Source organism: Sesamum indicum, linkage group LG3 (genome assembly GCF_026168435.1).
Source record: "Sesamum indicum cultivar Baizhima isolate 11 linkage group LG3, ASM2616843v1, whole genome shotgun sequence".
Taxonomy (NCBI): Eukaryota; Viridiplantae; Streptophyta; class Magnoliopsida; order Lamiales; family Pedaliaceae; genus Sesamum; species Sesamum indicum.
In genome coordinates, this window is record NC_142659.1 from 26055363 (window position 1) to 26077833 (window position 22471).

The following is a 22471-nucleotide window of genomic DNA, read 5'->3' on the forward strand; positions in this document are numbered from 1 at the left end:
TTGGAAGTATTTGATCCAATTCTTTATTTATAAATAAATAAATATAATAATTGAAGAGAAGAATCTTTGATAGGACCAAAGAAATTGAGAGATTGAGACTATGAAAGGATGGGCCAACATTTGGACTGTGGTTGGGATTCGAGACACAGGCACAGGCAATGGGGCCCACAGTTGTCGTCAGGGCCGGCGTCCAAGCACAAGCCTTCAACCAATGGGAGCTTGACACGTGACAGATAGGGTAGGCAGAGGTGGGCTACTAGAAGCCAAGATTGGACGGTCACTGATTACTGTGAAACGTGCGTTGCTTTTACATTCAAATGAATCACATCACATAAATTATTATTTTCACTAATTAATTAATTAATTATCAACGGGGTAATTTCGTGAAGAAAAAATAAATATAAAAATGAATTCTCGTTTTTTTAAATCACTTAATTGAATTAAAAATTTCCACATGCAGTGATAAATAATTTATTTAAAGAATACATGGGGCTCAATCGAAAACGCTATGATGAGGCGACTAAAATTTTTGATAATTTTATTTGTATTATAGAAATACCGATCGTAAACATTTAATTTATTTTAAAAGAGAAGATTTATGATATAAAATATTTCATTTGGCTCATAGTTGTGGTTTCAAATTTGTTAGAGTAATGCTCAAAGAGTCATTTAGGATTAGCTATAATAAATTTTTTGTGTGTAAGTAATTTGTTTTCTATTTAATGTATAAAAAAAAAGGATTTTGTTTACTTTTTTTTATGAATTTTATTTAGTGTAGATGAACTCTTCAAAATTTGTAATTTAATTAATTAATTAACTATAACATCCTTAATTCAAATAAAATATTTAACCCATCACTAATTTGTAAATTATCAAATTTTTCAAAATTTTCAATTAAATATTAAATTGAATAGTAAATGGTACGTTTAATAAATATACTGATCGAATAATATTAATATATTAATTAATTAATCTTTTCGTAGCATATATATATATATATATATATGTTAGAAATGACTAATGATTTTAGACTCCTAATCACCTAAGACTCCTAAATCCATTCATGCTCCTAAAATATCAAAATAAATCCGTTGGATTTTGTGGATGGGATAGAGTCCCATTTTTTCCAACAACTAATGTATGGCTCTATAAATAGGGCTTAAGTTCATTTCATTTGACACCAAAAACTCAAGAGTCTCTTCTCTTCTAGTTCATTTTTTTTCTTTCACTTTTGAGTTTTATATTTTGTTCGTTATTTCAAACTTTCTTCCAAGAGTGCGTGTGTAAGAAAGTAATAGCTGTGTTAACTTTGGGGAGCGATCGATTTATACTATCTGCACCATGATAGTACCGAAATTTCACTTTCAAGGCAGTGGTTTTCCACGGCACAGCTTCTATTTTCCAACAATATATATATTCGTACCTTTTTTCTTTTTCTTTGCGGTCGTGAAGAAGAAACGAAAATGAAATGCAAATGGAAAAGGATTAGCTATGGTTATAATTTTATTTTATTTATTTTTATATATTGAGAGAGAGAGAGAGAGAGAGAGAGGTGATGACTGGTGAGAGTCTGGCTTTAGGGGGTGAGAGCACTTGCTGCTGCCCCCTAATTTAATTTAATTTAAAGTTTGTGTTTATCAAAATATTAATGACATCTTCTCATTTTTTAATATATAAAATTTTACTCCAAATATTTTATAAAATTTTAATTTACTCTGTTTAAATTTTAATATATTTAAAATTTAATTCTTTTTAATAATTATCAACTAGTTCCTCAATTATATATACAAATTTATAGACACCACAAAAGAAATATTTATAATTATGTCAACAAGAAGGTGGCCGCAATTTATCTTCTAAATTTAGTTGGACTAAATTTCCGTACTAGAAAATTCAAATTGGATTTATTATTTTAAATCTTGTTGCATCTTCTGTTCCATTTAATATATGCACGCCACAACGTTTAAAACTTTTTCTATATGACGTAATTTTTGTACACGTAATGTGTATATGTTAAAAGATATAAAAAGGTTGATACAATAAAATATGGAATAGAAAATTCAATCAGTAAAAAACTATGCTCACATTTAAATAACCGTGCAGTCAATTCTGCCGCAGAGCACAGCCCAAAATGCATAATAATCATGAGATACATACAAGATGAACAAGAATAGTGCGAGGAAATGCAGTCACAATGTTCACAAGGACAAATCAATCTTATGAACTGATGTGGTAGTGGTTTGAGCACCTTCGCAAACATCCTCTCTCTAGAAAAAAGACTTGGGACGTATCAATTGTATCGGTGTAAGAATTTTGTGTTTACTTCTTAGCTCAAACCACAACCACATCATGAACATAGCTGGTACATTGTAAGTCCCACCAACACAAATTTGTCATGGACTACACAACATCATCTGATTCTTACAGATACTTCTCTTACACAAATTAAACTCATTCTTGCTTATAAGTATCTGGTTTATAGCGTATCTTCTTGAAATTGTAAGACAACGATGGAAACAGAAGTGGCTACAGCTAGAAGGCCTCATGTTCTTGTCGTCCCGTACCCTGCACAAGGCCACATTAATCCTGCACTAGAGTTTGCTAAGTATCTAGCCTCAAAGGGTGTTCGAATTACGTTTATCACGACTAAAGCTGTGACCAAGTCTGCGAAATCTTCGCTTTGCGGCTTACTTACCATAGTCGATGTTTCGGATGGTTCAGAAGACGTGAAGGATCCTGAGAGCATAGAAGGCTACTTCAAGCGCTTCAAGGCCGTGTTTTCAAAGAACTTGGCAAGATTCATCGATGAACAGAGGGATGCTGCTCAAGTTATTGTGTATGATTCTACCATGCCATGGGTTCTGGACATAGCCCATGAGCGAGGCTTACGTGGAGCGTCGTTTTTCACTCAGTCTTGTGCTGTCTCTGCTGTCTTCTACCATTTGAAGCAAGAGACACTAAGATTTCCTTATGAAGATTCTGTAGTATCGTTGCCTTCGCTGCCTGCTCTTGGGACGAAAGATTTGCCTTCTTTTCTTGAGTTTACGGATCCTAAGCAAACTATTCCAACAGTTATGGCTGATCAGTTCTCGAATCTTGAGAAAGTGGATTGGATCTTTCTCAACACATTCGACAAGCTGGAAAATCAGGTATAGCGGTATTACGTGTTATTATGTAGTGGGAATGAACTTGGATTGCTATATCAGTAACTCAGATGATTTTCTTGCATTAAAAGATTATTACATGATAGCTATGGAGTTAACTAATGAAACCTGCTTGATTATGTGTGTTCTCTTTATGAACAATCTGACAATATTTCAGGATGCCTGCCTGCTTTAAGCTGATTGCCCTTTACTTTCTATCCACAAAAGATGCATCTCAGTGTCACAGAAATGAATTCTCTTCTGGCATTTTTTCATATTCTGATATGTGAACATTTAAACTAAAATTTTGATCATAACACACGGAAGTCAAAAATAATTTGGATAGAAATATTGCATTGTCCATGTCAATGTTAAACTTGAGTTCAACTGATTCTAAAATAAAACACACAATTTGCAAGCTAGGAGTATAAAATACCATAGAGTAAATGGCAACTTTCCCCTTCCTGTAAGAGGCAAGAAACAAGAATTTGAAGATAACTGCCATTGTAATAATCTGAGAGTTTAGTGGGCGAGTAAACAACAGGAGGAAGACCATTACATGATCATAATGTTCGTTTTCGTATATTTTTTATCAGGTAGTCGAGTGGATGGCAAGTCGATATCCGATCAAGACAGTTGGACCGACGTTTTCGTTATTGCAGATGGACAAGAAACTTTCCAACAGCAAGAATCATACAATCAACTTGCTTGAGCCCGCCTGCACAGAATGGCTAGACTCAAGGGAAACCGGCTCTGTTGTTTACGTATCTTTTGGAAGCATAGCATCTCTGGGGAAAAAACAAATGGAGGAAGTAGCATGGGGACTAATGACGAGCAACTGCTACTTTCTGTGGGTAGTAAGACCTTTGGAAGTGGATAAGCTCCCCGATGATTTCACTTCATTGGCCTCAGAAAAAGGCCTAATTGTCGGCTGGTGCAAGCAACCGGAAGTCCTGGCTCATCGTGCCATTGCATGTTTCCTAACTCATTGTGGGTGGAATTCCACGCTTGAAGCATTGAGCTGTGGGGTGCCGCTTATAGCCATGCCTCAGTGGGTAGACCAGCAGATGAATTCCAAATTTATTGAGGACGTTTGGGGAGTTGGGGTGAGAGTTAAACGTGGTGAAGACGGGATTGTTGGTAGAGAAGAAATTGCAATGTGCATAAAAGAGGTTACTGAAGAGGATAGAGGAATGGAACTCAAGAGAAATGCATGTATGTGGAAGGATTTGGTCAATGAAGCAGTGGAAAAAGGTGGTACTTCTGCTAACAACATTGAGGATTTTGTTTCAAAACTTATGTGCATTTCTGGATAATATGGGATGAAGAAACAGGAAGAGATTTTGATCATCAGAGGGGCCGTATTTTTTCGTTCTCTCAACTATTCTTTGCTACTCTCATTTTTAGGGGGAAATAAAGGGGGTAAGATGTATGTCTGCGTAGAAAATACTTATAGTGATGGTCTTTTAAGTGTATTTTCATAATTTTGGTTCTTAAGTTTTAAGTTTTGTAGTTTATTCCATCATGCATCTCCGACAACACTACCTTGACAAGATATAAGGGATACAATCTGTAGTTTGGAAATCTTACTCGGGGAATTGCTACACGATTTTCACTAAATTTAATCAAGTACATGTTTTACTACTGCTACAAAGAGGCCCACACACCAGCCGACTTCTTGGCACAATCAGCGGCTAGAAACTATTAAGTGACTATTTTGATAAATATACAGAGTATTTAGATTCTAGCTTCGAATAGGTTGAATGTTTATGATCAAAAGGCCACTTCTATTTGCAGCAAAAAGGTTACGATTATATAAATATATATGATATCATTTTTTTCTTTTGAGAAAAAAAAAAAAGAAGGGAGGCATTGTGTTTTGAAACAAAGGAATAATTACACTCCCCTCCCTTTGGGTTTGATGTAATTACACATAGATCCCTTGTAATTTGAGAAATTATATCTAGCACCATTGATGTTTGTTTCTGTCTAACAAATAAGTCCGTTCGTTAGTCAAAATTCACTAAATTTACTGATATTAACAAAAGATTAAAAAAAAGTCTATGTTAACCCCTGATTGACTTATTACTAATTTATTGCAGGTCAAATAATTTTTTTTTATGAACAAATCACCCTCATACGTCTTCACGCATTAGTACATATGAGAGGTATATTTTCACCGTTATAACAGTAGTTTAGTACAAAAAAAATTATTTGACCTACAACAAGTCAATAATCAATTAATCGAAGTATACCAATCTTTAGTCAGCTTTTTTGTTGGTATCAATAAATTCAATAAATTTTAACTAACAGAAAGACTTATTTGTTAGACAAAACCAAATCTCAGGAGTACTAAATGTAACTTTCCAAACTACATAAGGTTATATATAATTACACCAAATTCAGGAAATGGGAGTGTAATTATCCTTGCAACAAAATTAACACCAAAAGATTTACTTCTACTTTATATATATATATATATATATAAAATATTTTTTTGTATAATACAAGCATTGGCATGTATATACACAAATTCATGCATTAATTAGCTGGGGACTTGATCGAGAACGCAATTTCCTGTTATGAAATGGTACTCCCCACGCAAACATCTTTTCAATTTTCAATACAACTTCAACCTTAGAAAAGAAAAGCAGAACATTTTAGAAATAAATTAATAGGCTGTCAAATTCAGGATACAAGAGGTAAAGAATACATTTCAATAAGATACGATTTCTATACATGTACTTGCACTCCAACTGAAAGATTCCTTTTATACAGATGCTTTGTTTTCATCTATCGAAATTTATTCTTACGCAACTCGAAATTCACACCCATCAGTGTACCACTACTGATATTTCAAGATCACTTTTCACGCCAGAACAAGGAAAGGATTTGGGTGAAGGTACGCCACTCAGCTCTTGAAAAACAAACTGACGGTTGTACCCAAGCAAGTAAAAGAACTTCAAATTGCGCCCAAATGTGGGATGCCAACCTTTCATGAACTGACTAAGCTACACCAGTACTGCTAAAGTAAGGCAATACATTATGCTATTTCTGTCCTCTACATTTTCTCAGATTCAGCTGTGCTGCGGTCTTCCACCCGACTACCCAATCTAACAATGTCTTCAACAAGTATCTTTCCGTCTGAAGTAGAGAAATAACATAACACAGTTAGAAGTACAGTAAGATAATCATGCCGTTAATATCCAATGTTTTCATAACTGAATCCAAGCAATCAGTTCCATCTGTTTAACCATAAACTGGCCATCAGTTCGGTACACTTGTGGTATAAGAAACCAGAGTCCAGAGTTAAAATTTATAACATGGATTTGGCATATTTTTGTTTAAAATAGTTTTACAAAAAGGAAAGGATCTTTTTATGGTGCCCTCCTAATTCTTGGTACATCTTTTACCCCCTGAATGCTAAGTAGTGCTAGTATTTATTTATTTATTTTGGCTTATAATTTCACATGAGTTTCTTTCCTATTCCTATGAGAACTGTTCTTTGTTGCTTTGTCGAATTTTGAGATATTAGAGAAGCAGCCGCATATATTGAATTTTGTTCGACAATAGTAAAGGCCAGCATAAACTACCTACCTGTTACCAAAGAAATGAGGGTTTCTTCTCAACCCCAACTGGACTATGGACCCAATCCTGTGAAGTGTGAAGGATGTCGCAAGAAGAGGGCTCTACTTACCAAAAATGAAGAACGGAGTTCTGCTTGAGTGAGGAAGATGCATGGATTGCATCTCACCCTCACTATTTTACATGTTAATTAATTGGGTATTTTATTAAAAAAAATTTATAACATGTTATATATAACGCTCGTGTGTGTGTGTGTGTGTATGTACAAGTCATTATATAATATATATACATTGCGATATATAATATACACACATGTAATAACATTTTCTAATACCAATTTTTTTAGAAAAAAAAATAGTCAACCACAGGTGAACGAGTGATTCAGTTGGCTTTTTTATTCAATCATCAATTCCATTTTAAAAACATTGTTTTAATTAGATAAATCTTACAAAGAATGAGAGACCCAATTAGGAAGGTATTCCAGAATTCTAGCAATATCAGTTGATTTGACTACCTTTAGATTTCACACGGAACAGTGGAACTGACAGCCACATGTAAACAATGAAGCAGAGTTAACTAACCTGCATCTTTGGAAAGATTGCTGATTAGTTCCTGCACCCCCTCTTTGCCTAAAGTGTCCTTCAAGTACATACCAGCGGCTGCCACCTCTTCAGGAGTCACTTTACCATCATAATCTCTGCATGTCATCATACACCGTAATCTAAATGACCAAGCATATAGATAATGATAAAACTTTACTCCAACCAAGAGTAAATTACATAGATCCATTCAGACAGAGACAAAACCCAAGTACAGAAATAGATAAAATAACATAAAAGTTACACTCTGGGACCAGGCAGAGCCTGTTAAAACAAGAATTTTTAAATGGAATTTTGTCCTAAAACAAGTTCTTCAATCACATAATAACGACAAAATAAAATTTCTACTGTAGTTATGCCGGAATTATGGCTCCAAAAACTAAGTAGACATCCCATCAGTCAAGTTGTATAATGCATGTACATAACACAAGCATATAAACTGATCATAATAATGAACATAATAGTAGTGCATACATTGGGAAAATCGATTTTGAGGACTCATGCAGATAGATAATGAAATTTAATATAAACTTTGTGTTAATGGTCCCCAATTCTGGAAAGAGTCCTCTATTTAAGATGGAAGCTTCTTTAGAACATAGGTACGATATTTACCACCCCAATTCGTCACTTGTCTGTACATATATTTGTTCATGCTACATGCTTACACACAGAACATGCGTGGAATGAGATTGTAACTTTTTGGTTTTGCAGTTAGTGAGGTCCGAGCCCAGCTCATGCATCTCAAACATAACCAGCTTCCTAGTCTGATCAAGTCATCTATGCTGCAGTAAGAGGATTCACAATGAAACTTCTTGGGGCTGCGTCTTCGCCCCAAGAAATTATAATAGCTAGAATTTTACATACACATATACAAACTGTGCAATTCACAAAGTCATACCAAATTATTTATCGACATGTGCCTTATGCATATGTATATATGCACAAGTAACATACTTATGTAATGCATTGACAAATAGCTGATGGTGAGAAAAGAAAAGTTTACACAATAAGCTTTCGACAAAGCCATTACACAATAACTATCATCCTACATCATGAGAATTCTTAACTTACAGGATGTTTCAAATAAGATATACTAAACTAATGTTGTTTTTCAGATAATTATAACATGCAAAACAATGAAGGATACTAACACCTAAATTAATGGGTTGCTAAAGAATGTCACAGAGTATACAAAAGGTCATTTCCCTGTATTTCACTGTAATACAAGACATCATTGTATTTGAATTATTTAGGTGTCAGCCATATGAAGTAATTTATCCCACTTTTACAATCGGATAGGTGAATATTTCAGTATCTGGTAACCAACAGAGTACAGTACGCCACTCACACCATCAAACTCCGTACGAGGATTTTAGATGAAGATGAAAAGTTAAATATTTTAGTATTTTAACAATTTTTTACCCATAAAAGCATCATTACTTCAAGCAACATAATCTTTCAGGAAAAAAAATGACATTTTAGAAAAATGAGACATAATTTGTCAACAGCCCTGAAGGAAATAGGAGCATCACATGGTGGATAGAGGAATAATATTTTATATCTACACTACTGATTAAGGGGGAGGGGGGTTAGAATAACTATTTTTGGAATGCGTTTAATGTAGTGACTAAATTAATCCTATCCAAAAAGACAAATTACAATGAAGCTCTTGTCACTTTCTTTTTTTGTTTTTACTTTTCATATTTTTCTCTAAATATATAATTTTATCTTCCTTCTGTCCAATGTTATCATTCAAACTTCTTTAAGCATGTTTTTCATATAACTAATCAAAAAATTATTTTTAATAATAAAAATCTAAAATACATAAATATTTTAAATATTATATAGAATACAATTAAGCACACATTGAGTGTGCCACCACTACTAGTAATAAATTAAGTTTTAAAGTTATTAATAGTTTAAAAAGTACTTTATATAACATATAAATATATATCACATTATCATAAGAAATAAGTATTGATAGAAGTTGTTGAGAATCATGACTTGATTCTCCAAATAACTGTAAAATCACAAGAGAATCACAATAAAATTTTAGTGATTCTTGTGATATTTATATAATTTGATTTTGGAGATATTTCCTTATTTTTATATGATATACATATGTAATCCACCTATATAAATAGGTGGAGGTTATATCATCAAACTAAGAGAGAATAACATCATTTAGCCCTTTGGGCATTTGTCTCGTGGACATAGGTCATATGATTGAACCATGTAAATGTTCGTTTTGTGTTTCTCTCTTCACTTGTCTAAAACTCTGACATGGTATTAGAGCGGGTTTCTCAAAAATTAGAAAAAAAAAAAAGAAAGAAAAAAAAAGAGAGAGCATGTTGAAACCCTAGCACGCCGCCGCTAGCATACTTGCACGCTGCCTTTTGAAACCCTAGAGCGCCGCCGCATGAAACCCTAATTTGTCTTACACCTATTTGTGTGTGTGTCTGATCGACCTTGCTTCATAGGATAAGTGCCTTTGTACTGGTGTTTTGCACCTAAAACTAGCTGTGTGACATGATGTCTCTATTTATGCTATTGTGGATGTGTATGTATGGAATGACGACACCTTGACCTCCGGTGACCTCCTCCTACGTTACACTGAAAGAAAAGTTTTGACTTCTTTGTCCAAGTTGAATATTACAATCAAGAACTCCATGTCCAACTTGAGGGGGAGTGTTGAGAATCATGAATTGATTCTCCAAATAACTGTAAAACCACAAGAGAATCACAACTAAATCTTAGTGATTCTTGTGATATCTATATGATTTGATTTTGGAGATATTTCCTTATTTTTATGTTATACACATATGTAAATTCACCTATATAAATATGTGGAGGTTATATATCGAGAATAATATGATTTAGCCCTTTGGGCATTTGTCTCGTGGACATAGGTTATATGACCGAACCACGTAAATGTTTGTCTTGTGTTTCTCTTTTCACTTAACTAAAACTCTGACAAAAGTCAATCACAAACACTTGAATTAGTGAAGCTGCTACTATACACAACTTAGTTTTTAAATTAGTTTGACAATTAAAAACATTTAAAATTAATTAACAATTAGTTTGTTAGATGTATCATAAATACTGTGAATATCACTTCGAAGAGTTAGTTGGCAAATAAAAAACCACCATGCTAGGAATTGCTTGAAACTTGAGATCTAAAAATTAAAGGAAAGGAGTATGATAATCAGAAGGTCATGGATCTACCTGTCAAGTATTCTCCATTGATCACCAATTTTCGCATCCACGTCATCAATTTCTTTCTCAAGGTTTTGAAGCATAGCATCAACCTGGATCAACTCAGCCAATTACTTATATGATCTCGAGTATGAGTGCACTTTCTGATTTTCTATTTACTTCCTATAGTTGCTCCTAATTGTGACTTTTTCTAGGTATGCAGGAGCTTAGTACTTTTTTCTCTTTTTCCTTCTCTGTGACAGTGTGCATGTGAGGACATCACCTCTTAGTAACTGCAAAGAAGACAGCATACCCTATCTATGAGAGCAGATGAAACCATGTTGTGCTTGGGAACTTCAGCACCATCCTCACTTTCATCACGGGCAGCTTTATATGCCTTCATAGCCTCCAATTCACTATCTGTTACATCCTTATCCACCATGCTATTGTAAAACTCAATCTGACAAGATTAAGGAAATTACCACGAGCAATAAACCATTATCTGTCCTAGAATATACTTAGTTGTGATGTGTACATGTACACGAAAATGTCTAATATCTAGAACCATGTGGATACGAGTTTAGTTCAAACAAAGATTTTAAGATATTATGATACAAATATAACTGAATTAGATTTTGCTCGTCCATAAAGAAAGAAGGAATTTTGAAATCACATCTATAAACAATCTGTACAAAAAGGGGAATTACATTCAAGCACAATATTTGACAGGCATATGAGAAGTTTTGCTTCAATAGATTCTAAAAAACAACACTTCAAGTAATCTATATTTAGTTAAATAAAGTCTTATCTTATCTGAACACATTCATTTATCCAAATGGAATATTTATCTCTTAGTTTCATTGGTACATTTCGAGTTGACTTAAAAATGAATCTCGGTTAAGTGTACATCCCATCATTGCTATGTTAACATTAGTTACCTCTTTGTTGACGAGCCTTAGGAATTCTTCGCGTTCCCTGCTCACTGACTGCATAATAAATCAAAATGGAAAAGAATGAATTTAAAGAAGAAACACAAATGTGGAAATATAACCTCATAAGAAACTCAAGAGCCAGAAATTTCTTAATTACAGAGGCAGAAGCTAAAACAGCCAATGCACGACTAAGTTCACAAAGCTGTTCATGTTTATCCAGAGCTCTTGCTCTAGCTTGTTGTTGTGCTTCTCCTGCAGTAGGAATGGTCATTTCTTTCAAAGCCACATCAACCTCAGCACCACCTGATTCTTTTTTCCTGGCTAGTTGGTCTTCCTCTTTTTCTTCCTCCTCCTATATTCAATTAAATGAAACAAGGATAAAAAAATCAAGCAGCAAAGAGTTCTAGACGAAAATACACTATTATTTGTCAGGAAACAAATGAAAATTTCATCAACCTTGATAAGTTCTTCCTGCATTTCAAGGAAGTCCAACTTCCTCCTCCTCTCTGACACAGAATCTTCAGATGGCAATGATGTAACGCCCACAGTGTCTACAACCTCATCTGGAAGCGAAGACAATGTAGCTCGAACTGCTTCCTCAGGCCTCAACTTTCCTGATACTGTGAAGGCTCTGCAAACAGCATTGGCAGAAATATCAGATGCTGTGTGAGAACCAAATAGTGACTAGAACTTTCAGATTTGATAGGGAAAAGTAAGTTCAGAATCAATTCAATTAACCTGGAAAGTATCAAAAGAGAAGATGGAACAGAGTGATTCAGAGATAAATCCAGCCAATCTCGCAGCTGCAACAAAAAAGATAATTAGTTATATGTAACTCAAGACATATGAAAGCTTCCACACAGCTAAAGAGAATAAGGGCCACAATGGCTCAGTTAATTGAACAGGAAATGCGAATATATCTCCTACAGCTTATGAATACGAACCTTCCACTGGCATACAAATTTCTGATGCCTAAAATTTGGTGATTATAAAAGTTTTGCAACCTTAAAAGTTTTAAGAGTATGTCTACTGCATTTTAATTTAGGATTCCAGCCCATGCTTATGCAACATTGATCAGACATCTAATGTTTTTACCAAGCAGTTCTCAATAACCAGCCACAGATTATTCATGAACACAACCAAAAAGTTAAAGAAGAATGCCAAGGAGAAACCAGTTGTGTGATTAAAATGACAGGAAAAATATGCAGCAGCAGAGACCATTGGGCCCTCTCACACAAACCCTTCAACAATGCAGTAGAGTTTCAATATTCTAAAACTGTTAAATGGAAATCTGGTGAAAGAAAGAAGACAAGTTGACTTTCAAATAAAAAACCAAGATGTTTACCACAAGGAATTATTTTATTAAAGACCATTTATGTATTATACTATGAAAATGTCTTTGTACAACAAAAGTGTTGAGGCTCGGGATGCTAAATGAAGGCATTAGATTCAGAAAGTCACAAACATCAAATTAATAGAGCTCAAATCATTAATATTTTGTTAGATGCCAAAATTAAACTCACCTGAGCTCCACACATCATCATCCATAAACAGACAAATTACAATCACATACAAAAAAGAGTTTGCATTGTTGAGAAACTCCAGTTCCAACAGAATATATTCAGTGGTACACACTTTGAGGGCATGAAGAACTGAAGTGCACAATCCAATTATGATATGAATTTGGTCGCTCCAAAGAGCTCATAAAACTATCATGCAGTAATAGCTTACATATGAAAGCAGTTTGGTTGACGCATAGAGACGAATTGTGTGCTGAAAATGACGCGGAATAAAGATTTTACATACAACCCAGAATCTTGTACTTCTCATAGATAATGCACTTTCATTTTTGTACAAACCTGTTGCCGCATTTCCTCCACTGAAAGTACTCCAAGCATACCCCTCTCTCTACAATCTTCACGAAGCTCAGCCTCTGATAGAGACTCCACGCCCTCCGCTTGAATCAATCTGTCGTCTTCCTTTATCCTGAAAAAGAGAATCCGGTTGACCCCAAATAAGTTCAAAATAACATTTAGCACAACTTACTAAAAGCTTTTCATATTTGTCTTAGACTGCTAAACAACATTTACTTGTACTAGAAATAATGGAGCAGCAAAGGAACTAGCAAAGTATGTCATTTCCCAATTCTATGACTAGCTAAAGCTTAAGCAATATTCTTATGAAACATCAATGTGTCTTTCACAGGACCAACAACATCCACTTCTCTCTCCAAAGTAACAGTTAGTGGCAGCATGTACTCAATAGCTTGCTTGCCTCTATTTCTTACTGAACACAGCATTTGTAGCTATTGGAGCTACCATCTCATAGTGCTTAGCAATCCTTTTCATACACTACTCTTATCCATAATGCAGTTGGAGTTGGTTTAGAGGTTTTTGCATAACAATTGCAGCTTCTTGGAACATCTTGTACCACCTTACAATTAACAAAGTGAAAAATATATGTACCTAAAAATTTTTCAAGCAAGATTAGCAACTAAGTCTTGTGCAACGGTATGATCATATCACATCAATAAATGGAAATTATAATAAAACCTTAAGTATGAAAAGGTGTAAATAATGGAAGTGAAGTGAAGATAAATAATGCTAATAGCAGTAAGAGCACAGCTTCAAAATCAACATGACTTTATATATTCCATCGACCCATTCCCATTTTTCCAACAGCCATGTTAAGCACTTTTACTTCTCACCCCATTTTATCTTCCCCTACTCAACCAATTCCATGTCAACTTCTGAGCAAATCAACGAATTTTTTTGTTCGCTTAATTATTTCTGGACTAGCCTCAAAATTCCCAGTGATAATAATTTTCCAGCAACCACTAATTATACCGGCTCCTGCTAAATTGGCCTAAACCAGATATACATTTGTATATGTGTGTGTGTGTGTGTGCACATTTAAGTGGCAATTGGCTGGTAAGCAATCAGATGTCTTAGTGTTTGTAAGCATTCATCTATCTCTATTTATATGGATCGGATGTATACATTGAAGGATGAGACTAAAACCAATAGTCCATCTACTTACTGGATGTTCAATCATAAAACTAATACTTTCTTTACTCAAAACATCAAATTACTTTCCCAGTTAAATTTCTGCCTATGTGTACAGGAAATATCATGGAGAAGAAATTTAGCATTAGTTTAGGGTTAACCGTCATTCCAGCTCAACAACACCTATTACAAATGATATCGGCCCCTTGAGTGGCATGTCCAGATTTTTTCAGCATAGTATCTCTAACAGAAAACATTTTTTTATGTAAAATCATGTGACCCTTCATTTTCTGAGCTGAACACATCTGCCCCAGAAGGAAGAATGTGCTCTCCTTCAAAACATTTGCCACGGAAGAGAAAGAATGAAGCTTCCACCATTCGCCACATAAGAAGAAGAAGAAGAACGAAGGGTGAAAAAGATTTAGGACCAGTGATGTGCAGAGCAAAAGCAGTCGGGGCTTCCAAACTCTTCCCCCCCACCCCAACCCCAAACAAAATTCAGTAACATGAATTAGTCATGGCGAATATATAACCAAGTTTCAGGAGTAGTGCCCAAATCTGTTGCCATCAGACCCATCTACAGCATATAAGTAGATCTCATCAATGGACAGAAAAAAGAATGAAACAAGAACATGGTTCTCTGTCAAACTCTAGTTAATAAACTTAATATTTCCAAAATGTGGGGAATTTTTCTCTGATGCATGTTTCAGTAAATATCCATCTGAAGATAAAAAAAAATATTGCATAATCACCATAGGGGTGGCAACGAGTCGAGCTCGAGCTCAAGCTGATTTTTTTTTTTAATTATTATTATTATATTGAATTATGGGAACCACCAATTTTCTACATAAACTTATAAGTAATAAAATAGATTGTATAATGCATACTATATTATTATTATTATTATTATTATTATTATTAGATTAAATAATGGGAATCACCAATTTTTTTCATAAAGTTATAAGTAATAAAATAGATTGTATAATATATACTATATTATAAATATACCAAAATATAGAAAAGTATCAATTATCTAAAATAATGCAATTAAAATACATAAAAATATTTTATAATTGAGATTAATATATGTTCACAATCTACAGTAAAATTATATATTTATAAATGTTAGTATCACACTGATGTAACTATCATCTTACATTGTTGAACAACATGGGTTAATCGGACCATCAAAATTCAGATCAGACCGTTAGATATGATCAAACTTATAAAAAAATACACTTGGTAAAGTTATAGACTTATTGGATATACGGATGTCAGGATCTCGTACTCGGAACATAAGAATAATCATTCAAGTCGGTGTATCGTAGAATCAAGCCATGTGATTTTAAATCAAACCGTCCGATATGATCTAATTGGCACGGTCTTATATATATTTAAATTTGGTGTAAATCGGGTGCCTAGATTTTAAGATATCGTAATTGTTGATTAAATTTTTTGATCTCATTATATATAATAGTATAATAATTAAAATAATTAAAATTGTTCAACCATCACTATTATAATCATTATCATTATTTTTAGACTAATTCATAGGAATCACTAAATTTTGGCATAAATTTATAAATAATGAAATAGATTGCATAATGCATAGTATGTATCCTGATATAAATATAAAACTCAAAAATACATAAAAAATCATAAGTGAATTAATTGTCTATTTAAAAAAAGTATAACGTAATACAAATATATATTAAAATATAACATAAAGTTTATATAATCATATTAAATAATAATTTTAATTACAAAAAATATTATAATTTACTAAGTTGTTGATTAAATTTATTTGTGTATATAGATTAAATGTATAAATAAAAATACCATAATTTATTATTATCCAAAATAAAATATATGATATTGATTAATAATTATAATATATGGTCAATTTTGATCATAAAAATGTTTAAATATTAATATAAAATTAAATATATATAAAAAATTCAAAATTAAAAATATATATAAAAAAATAAAAAAAATAGAAAAAGCTTGCAAGTTCATGAACAGAAACAATTGAGCTCGAGCTCCAGTCGAGCGCGAGCCGGCTCAACTCATCTGCCACCCCTAATCACCACTACCTCTCCTTGAAATATCTGCTATACATGCCATTCTTGGTGCTTTAAGAATTAAGAGTAACAAGATAAGAATGTTCTAGGCAGAAATCACTTACATACCATGCATAAATAGTCAAAATGTGAAATTTCCAACAGACTGCAAGACTCCATTACACTACACGTTGCACACATATTATAACAGGGAATGGAAAATGGCAAACCTTTGCAATCTTTTTCGTAGCATATATCGCAAATAAGCATCCGTTCCGATAGGGGTGATTCCCATATACTTGCACATATTCACTAGGCGAGGCCTGTTAGCAAGATGGTTGCAACCACCATAACATGATTGTGCATTTTAACATTAAAGGAATCAGATGCAACTAGAATCACAAATGTTCTGACCTGCTGATATTATCTAGCGTGAGTTCATCATTGAACAACTTAGCAAATCCTAAAATTTCCTCATTTGAGACACGTGCACCAGTTCTAACCTGTATCCAAGATGTCAAAACTTATACAAACTATAATTATTGAAGCATGATCTTTTATTGACAAACTGATGGTTTTGTACTGACCCTGTTCAGAAACTCGTCAAGGTCCTCAGCCGTCTTCTTAGTTTCTCCACTCCGAGAATTTTGGACTTCTTTTGCCATTTCTTTGACTGTATCCTGAAGAAACTTCGCATATTCTATCTTGGCAATCAACCTCCGTTTTAATGCTTCCTAAAATGTATTCCAGTAACACTGAGAGTCAGTTTCAAGAAATATAACAATAAAGGGAAAAAAAGTACGTATGATTCACCATGTAACTAACTGCATATGTATTCCAGTGCTTTCTTGTACAACCTAATATTTAGGAAGGTAGGGTCCTCACTGAGAAGCCAACTTGGTCACATGCTAAAGGGAATAAATGAAAAGGCTTATTTTCATGAGTGGATATACACTTAGGGTTCTCACCTAAAAATGATCACGTTAGTCACTGATGCGAAACACATAATCAATGCCACCATTAACTGAAACAACCTTTGAAGTGAGGGGAAAAATTATCTATGATTGAGAAATTATTTAGCAGGTCATTATCTTAACAGAAGAATGGCATGTATACATGCATGGACCACATAAATTTCAGTATGAGATTCCTGAGCAGTATATCTATCCAAGTTTGAATGAAAATAACAGATTGAATCAGAAAGTGATTTTGGGATTATTTAGCTACTATGTTCACAGAAGCAATAACCGTAAATGGACCCGAACAGCTAGGCAATATTCAAGTACCTAAAAGGGCTAGCTATATCAGAGCTATTATGTTGGAGTTGAGTCGTATCGCTTCCCATTTGTTATGGCTTGGCCCTTTTATGGCAGAAATCAGAAAATAAAAATCACAATTTGTTCGTTGCAGGTAAAGGCTAATAGTTTACAAAGATTTCAATGTTATTGTTGGTGGAGGAACAAGTATATTCAGCTAACTAATGAGTGAGCATGTGAAAAAATTGAAAGATCAAATTGTGGATCAGATAGTCAATATCCCTTAACTAAGGCATGGAGGAATGAGCTGAGTTTGACAACCGCATAACACGTTGCTTACTTGCTTTATTTCTAAACATGCGTGGACTGTAAATAGACAGTTGCACCTTATGAGTAAACTAGTGGCAGTTTTTTTAATGCAAATCTTCCCCTCAACCCATGGTTTCATTGTTTGCCTGAGGTAATTCACAATGTGGATTCTCATGGATACCCAGGTCCCAGATGCAGAGAAAATGGGTATATTTAGGAGCAATGCGACTTCCGAACTTACTGAATGTAGATCCTGATAAGTTTTGGACATACATGTCTACAGACTCTAGACTAAGAATGTAATGATTGATAAATTGGTCAGTGGGGAGGGAGAGAGAGAGTAGCAAAATGACTGAATTACAGGCAAAAATAATTTCAAATAATTACTAAAACTGACAGAATAAGAATGATCAATAAAAAACAAGCAATAAATCAGCTAGGATAGCAGGAGAAAAGAGAAACATTAGTTGCCAATTGATTTCGTACGGAAGGACTAAAAAATATAGGATATCATTAATGCACAAACTACTCAATGAGCTCAAATTTTTAATTTTTAAATCAATATCGAAGTTCCCAAGCAGCATGCATCCAGTAGATTACTAGGCAAATTGGCATCCTTTCTTTCACACCTATTTCCAAAGGGCATGCAAGAAGAAAAGGAAAAGGCCCCACAACTTGCAAGGAGGTTCTTTCTCCAAGTTTGTAAAAGGTCTGGAAGATGCATCTTAATTTAAGTATGAGATTCTAGATAAGACATGGGGTGGAAATATGCGAGTCTAAGACATGCACAGGAATATGAGAGTCTAAGCATGAATGTAAGGGATTGCTTGCGGGTGTGATATCTTTAGGCGCGCGCACACACACATATACATATATATACAAATCTGACTGTGTGCGCACATCTCATATAGAGAGACAAAGACAGAGCAGGCAATGAGGTTCTTATCTTGACTCAAAGGCCGGCACAACCAATTAAATTAGAGATTCAGAAAATTATCAAATATGGACCGTTATAAATATTTGGGATATAATAAGTTACTTCCAGAAGCAGGGTTAGCAAACTTCACATGGACAGTTAATAACATAGCAAGCCTTGGAAGCATTATACACAGCACATTACATTGACAAACAGAACAAAATAGAGATACTTCCCCTTAGCAGAGAATCAACTTTGGATGCATACCTCTTCTTTCATCTTGTCCTGGAAGGTTGATGGTAGCATGTTTGGGAAGAGCTTGAGGAACACAGGCAACAAGAATTCCATGAAGGGAACAATGACAAAAACAGCAAATGGAACTAGCCTAAAAACATCAGCAGTAGTTCTTGTAAGTTGTTGCCTCTCCCTTCTGGAGAGACTCTTTCCACCAGCAAGTTTCAGCAATAATCTCGAACTGATCCTCACATCCGCCCACAGAAGCTTACTACCCAACCAGTAATGCTGCAATGTGGATACAAACTCATTTTTCCAGTGCCTAAGTTTCTTGGCCCAGTCTTCCCTGGAAGTACAGAAACCAAATCATAAAAGACCTCCATTTTAAATGATTCAACAAAGAATCAGGGTTTTACACTGATAAAGAAATCCTGACCTGCTCATGGAAGCTACAGCTCTTAGAGCCGGGCCAATACCTAGAAATGTGGCCCAGAGTTTCTTCAAAATAGGCATATAAAAGCTCTGAGATTCTTGCAGCTGTTTAGCTTTTGCTTTTGCCTTTGCAGTGCTCAGACCCACAACAGCTTGATCACATTCTTCTGGGGAAGCTTCCTTTCTCTTTGCTGCAGCAATTTCCTCGTTATCATCATCACTTCCCAAATCAGGCTGCTTTGCAGTTGCTGTGGAAGCATAACGTTTAGGTTGTGACATCAACTTAACACACATCAGACTATTGAAATCAGTCCTTCTATTTCCATAACTGAATGATGTGATTCCATAAGCTTTACGCCCACAGACACCAAAGGTTGAGCAATCCAGTGGGATCTTGCACAAAGATGAAGCTTCATTATTCTCTCTCAATTGATCAAAAGTTACAGAAACGTGGTCTGTGATTGTTGTATAACCACGAGAGTCAAAGCACTGATAAGATTGCCCTTGAATCAAGGTTTGGACACTTTGAATAGAACGAACAGGGGCATTCAAGTAATCAGAAAGAATCTTTCTCCTCCTCAAAATTGCCCTAGAAGCCATCACCAAGTTTTGTCCTCTTCACAAAGAAAATAAAAGTCAAGACTTCCCGAACCCACAAATTAAGACTTGGAAAACATGAAAAATAACTAGAAAATAAATGAGTTATTCTGATCCATATGCATCTATACTACACAAATGAAGTATACATCACAGAACAAGGAAAAATATTCTTTTCTAGACAAAGTCAGTCTTATGTGTGAATATGTTGTGACCTAATACAGTAATACTGGGTGACCAAACACAAGAAAAACTATGATGTGCCCCCATTAAGCACTTGCTTGCACGCCAACCAAATACAGCAATACCAAAAGAGAATGTTGATCGAATATCAGAGAATCCATAATTAACTTCAGCATTTTGATGTATCCCTTTAAGTGCTTATACACCATTAGTAAATGTAATGTATCTTCCAAAGAGGGGTCAAATTTATTCCCTTATTCCAAATAATTAGCTATCAGATTCCCGAGCAGAGTTCTCCCTAGGGCATCACAAGCTAGCACAAACATTACGGAACTGATTACATTAACTTATTAATTTATTATCTAATTCAGAAATTTAGTAATTCAACTTATTTATACACAGTTATCACATACTCTTCTTATTTTCTTCCTGCTCTGTAGTTATCCATTTTATTCTCGCTCAGAAAACATACTTGCATGCACTCACACACACACACACTATACATTGCCATAGTTAAAATAAACGAACATAAAATTGAATTCCGTGGAAACAGTAAACATAATTGATACAGATGAAAACCCCTGAGCCATAGTATTAATTTATAGAAAACCACACATACCCCTCACTATTACAAACTATAAATTCTTGGGGGAAAAGATATATCAAACACTTGGCAGTAATAATCACTTATCTCCGCATCTAAATCGAGACATCTGAAGTAAAAGGGAAAAAAAAAAGACACTAAAACAAAAACCCATCGACCTTGTCGCACAAGAAATCCGCAATCCAAGACATTCAGCCAGTAATTACACAAAAATAGAAACGTATAGACAATATTGAAACGCAAAATGCGGTGAAAGGCAGTTAAATCAGCATTAGCGCCTGCGTGCAAGAGATGACTCACCAGTTATAGCAAATCAAAGCAGCAACAAATTGATCAGTGAACGAAAACAAGCAATTATATCTGCGTATATATCTAATATAGGCGTAGATATAGATGCATACGTATTAGGTCGTTTCTCTCTCTCTCTCTCTCTCTGTGTGTGCTTGCTGTCTTTGTGTGTGGGTTGGAGGGGTTTTGGAGGTTTAAGACAGAAAGAAAAAGAATGGGGAAGAAGAGAGGGGGATGGAGTCAGAATAGGTGTGCGTTAGAGCGAGCAGAGAGAAATGCATCAAATAGGGGTAAATTACACTTTGGTCCCTATATTTTGGGTCAAAATCGATTTTGGTCCCTAAATTTTTAAATGCTACGATTTTAGTTCTTAATATTTACAAATCGTTATGATTTTTGTCCAATTGTTAAAATTAAAGATATTAAGAAAGAGGGAACCCGATGGATCCAAATCGTAATAATTTGTAAAGATTATGAATCAAAATCATTACTCGAAAATTTTAAGGACAAAAAGCATAATAATTTATAAAGATTACATATTTTTTTTATTCTGTCTCTCGTTTAATATTTTCATGTATATTTTTGTACTTATAAGTAATAAATGCAATATATATATATATATGGAGTGAAGTTAAAATCATTACATTTTTTCTTTTTAAGTACATAATGATTATATATAAATATTAAATAAGGGGCAAAATAAAAAAATATTTATTTATTTTTTGTTAACGTCAATATTTTTCGTCCAAACCCTAATAGGGATAAGGTGTAAATAATATTATTTTAAGAGGTGTAAGTATAATTTTAAATTTTTTTTAAGAAAGTATTTCTCATTTTAAGAAGGGATCTAACTATAATTAATTATTTATTTTTGAATTTCTAATGCAAACATAATCAGAGATTAGATTGTTCTTCCATTTCATAATAATAAAAAAGGTGAACTACATTGATGCTTTAGAGATTAAGTCCAACTATATATTTTTTTTTAACTCAATTTACTAAAATACCTTTTTTAATTTATAAAATCACTCTCCTTTGTTTCGTTTATTTTGAAATTATTTTTTATTTTTCTTTTTTGTATGCTTTTCTCTCCTAAAAAATAAATAATTATTTATAAATATGTTTATTTAAAT

The 22471-nt window shown here is 34.0% G+C and overlaps 2 protein-coding genes across 3 annotated transcripts; one reads left to right on the plus strand and one right to left on the minus strand.

Annotated features, from left to right (window-relative positions):
* Nucleotides 1-1197: 1197 nt before the first annotated feature.
* Nucleotides 1198-4772, plus strand: LOC105158812 (UDP glycosyltransferase 9). Its single transcript, XM_011075691.3, has 2 exons — nucleotides 1198-3149; nucleotides 3740-4772. The coding sequence occupies exons 1-2, from the start codon at nucleotides 2511-2513 to the stop codon at nucleotides 4457-4459; spliced, it is 1359 nt and encodes a 452-aa protein (XP_011073993.1). The 5' UTR covers nucleotides 1198-2510; the 3' UTR covers nucleotides 4460-4772.
* A 1008-nt stretch (nucleotides 4773-5780) lies between these two features.
* On the minus strand, nucleotides 5781-21580 carry LOC105158813 (uncharacterized). Of its 2 annotated transcripts, none has more exons than XM_011075692.3 (15): nucleotides 21351-21580; nucleotides 19671-20282; nucleotides 19268-19580; nucleotides 17107-17253; nucleotides 16934-17022; nucleotides 16750-16842; nucleotides 13314-13440; nucleotides 12193-12257; nucleotides 11911-12085; nucleotides 11612-11806; nucleotides 11461-11508; nucleotides 10836-10982; nucleotides 10553-10635; nucleotides 7310-7425; nucleotides 5781-6287 (listed from the first exon to the last, which is right to left on the minus strand). In XM_011075692.3, exons 2-15 carry the CDS (start codon nucleotides 20264-20266, stop codon nucleotides 6205-6207), a joined length of 2277 nt encoding a protein of 758 aa, XP_011073994.1. In that variant the 5' UTR covers nucleotides 20267-20282; nucleotides 21351-21580; the 3' UTR covers nucleotides 5781-6204. The 2 variants fall into 2 exon arrangements, with proteins under 2 accessions (XP_011073994.1, XP_088734642.1); XM_088878516.1 differs by having other exon boundaries at nucleotides 21452-21567.
* Nucleotides 21581-22471: the final 891 nt, after the last annotated feature.

What these genes read in the sequence shown, in the direction of transcription:
- LOC105158812 (XM_011075691.3), top strand. Translation starts at nt 2,511, where the DNA reads ATGGAAACAGAAGTGGCTACAGCTAGAAGGCCTCATGTTCTTGTCGTC. An exon ending in TCGACAAGCTGGAAAATCAG is followed by an intron (nt 3,150 to 3,739) that starts GTATAGCGGTAT and finishes ATTTTTTATCAG; the next exon opens with GTAGTCGAGTGGATGGCAAG.
- LOC105158813 (XM_011075692.3), bottom strand. Translation starts at nt 20,266, where the DNA reads ATGGCTTCTAGGGCAATTTTGAGGAGGAGAAAGATTCTTTCTGATTAC. An exon ending in AGGACAAGATGAAAGAAGAG is followed by an intron (nt 17,254 to 19,267) that starts GTATGCATCCAA and finishes AATACATTTTAG; the next exon opens with GAAGCATTAAAACGGAGGTT. An exon ending in CAATGGAGAATACTTGACAG is followed by an intron (nt 7,426 to 10,552) that starts GTAGATCCATGA and finishes GATGACATGCAG; the next exon opens with AGATTATGATGGTAAAGTGA.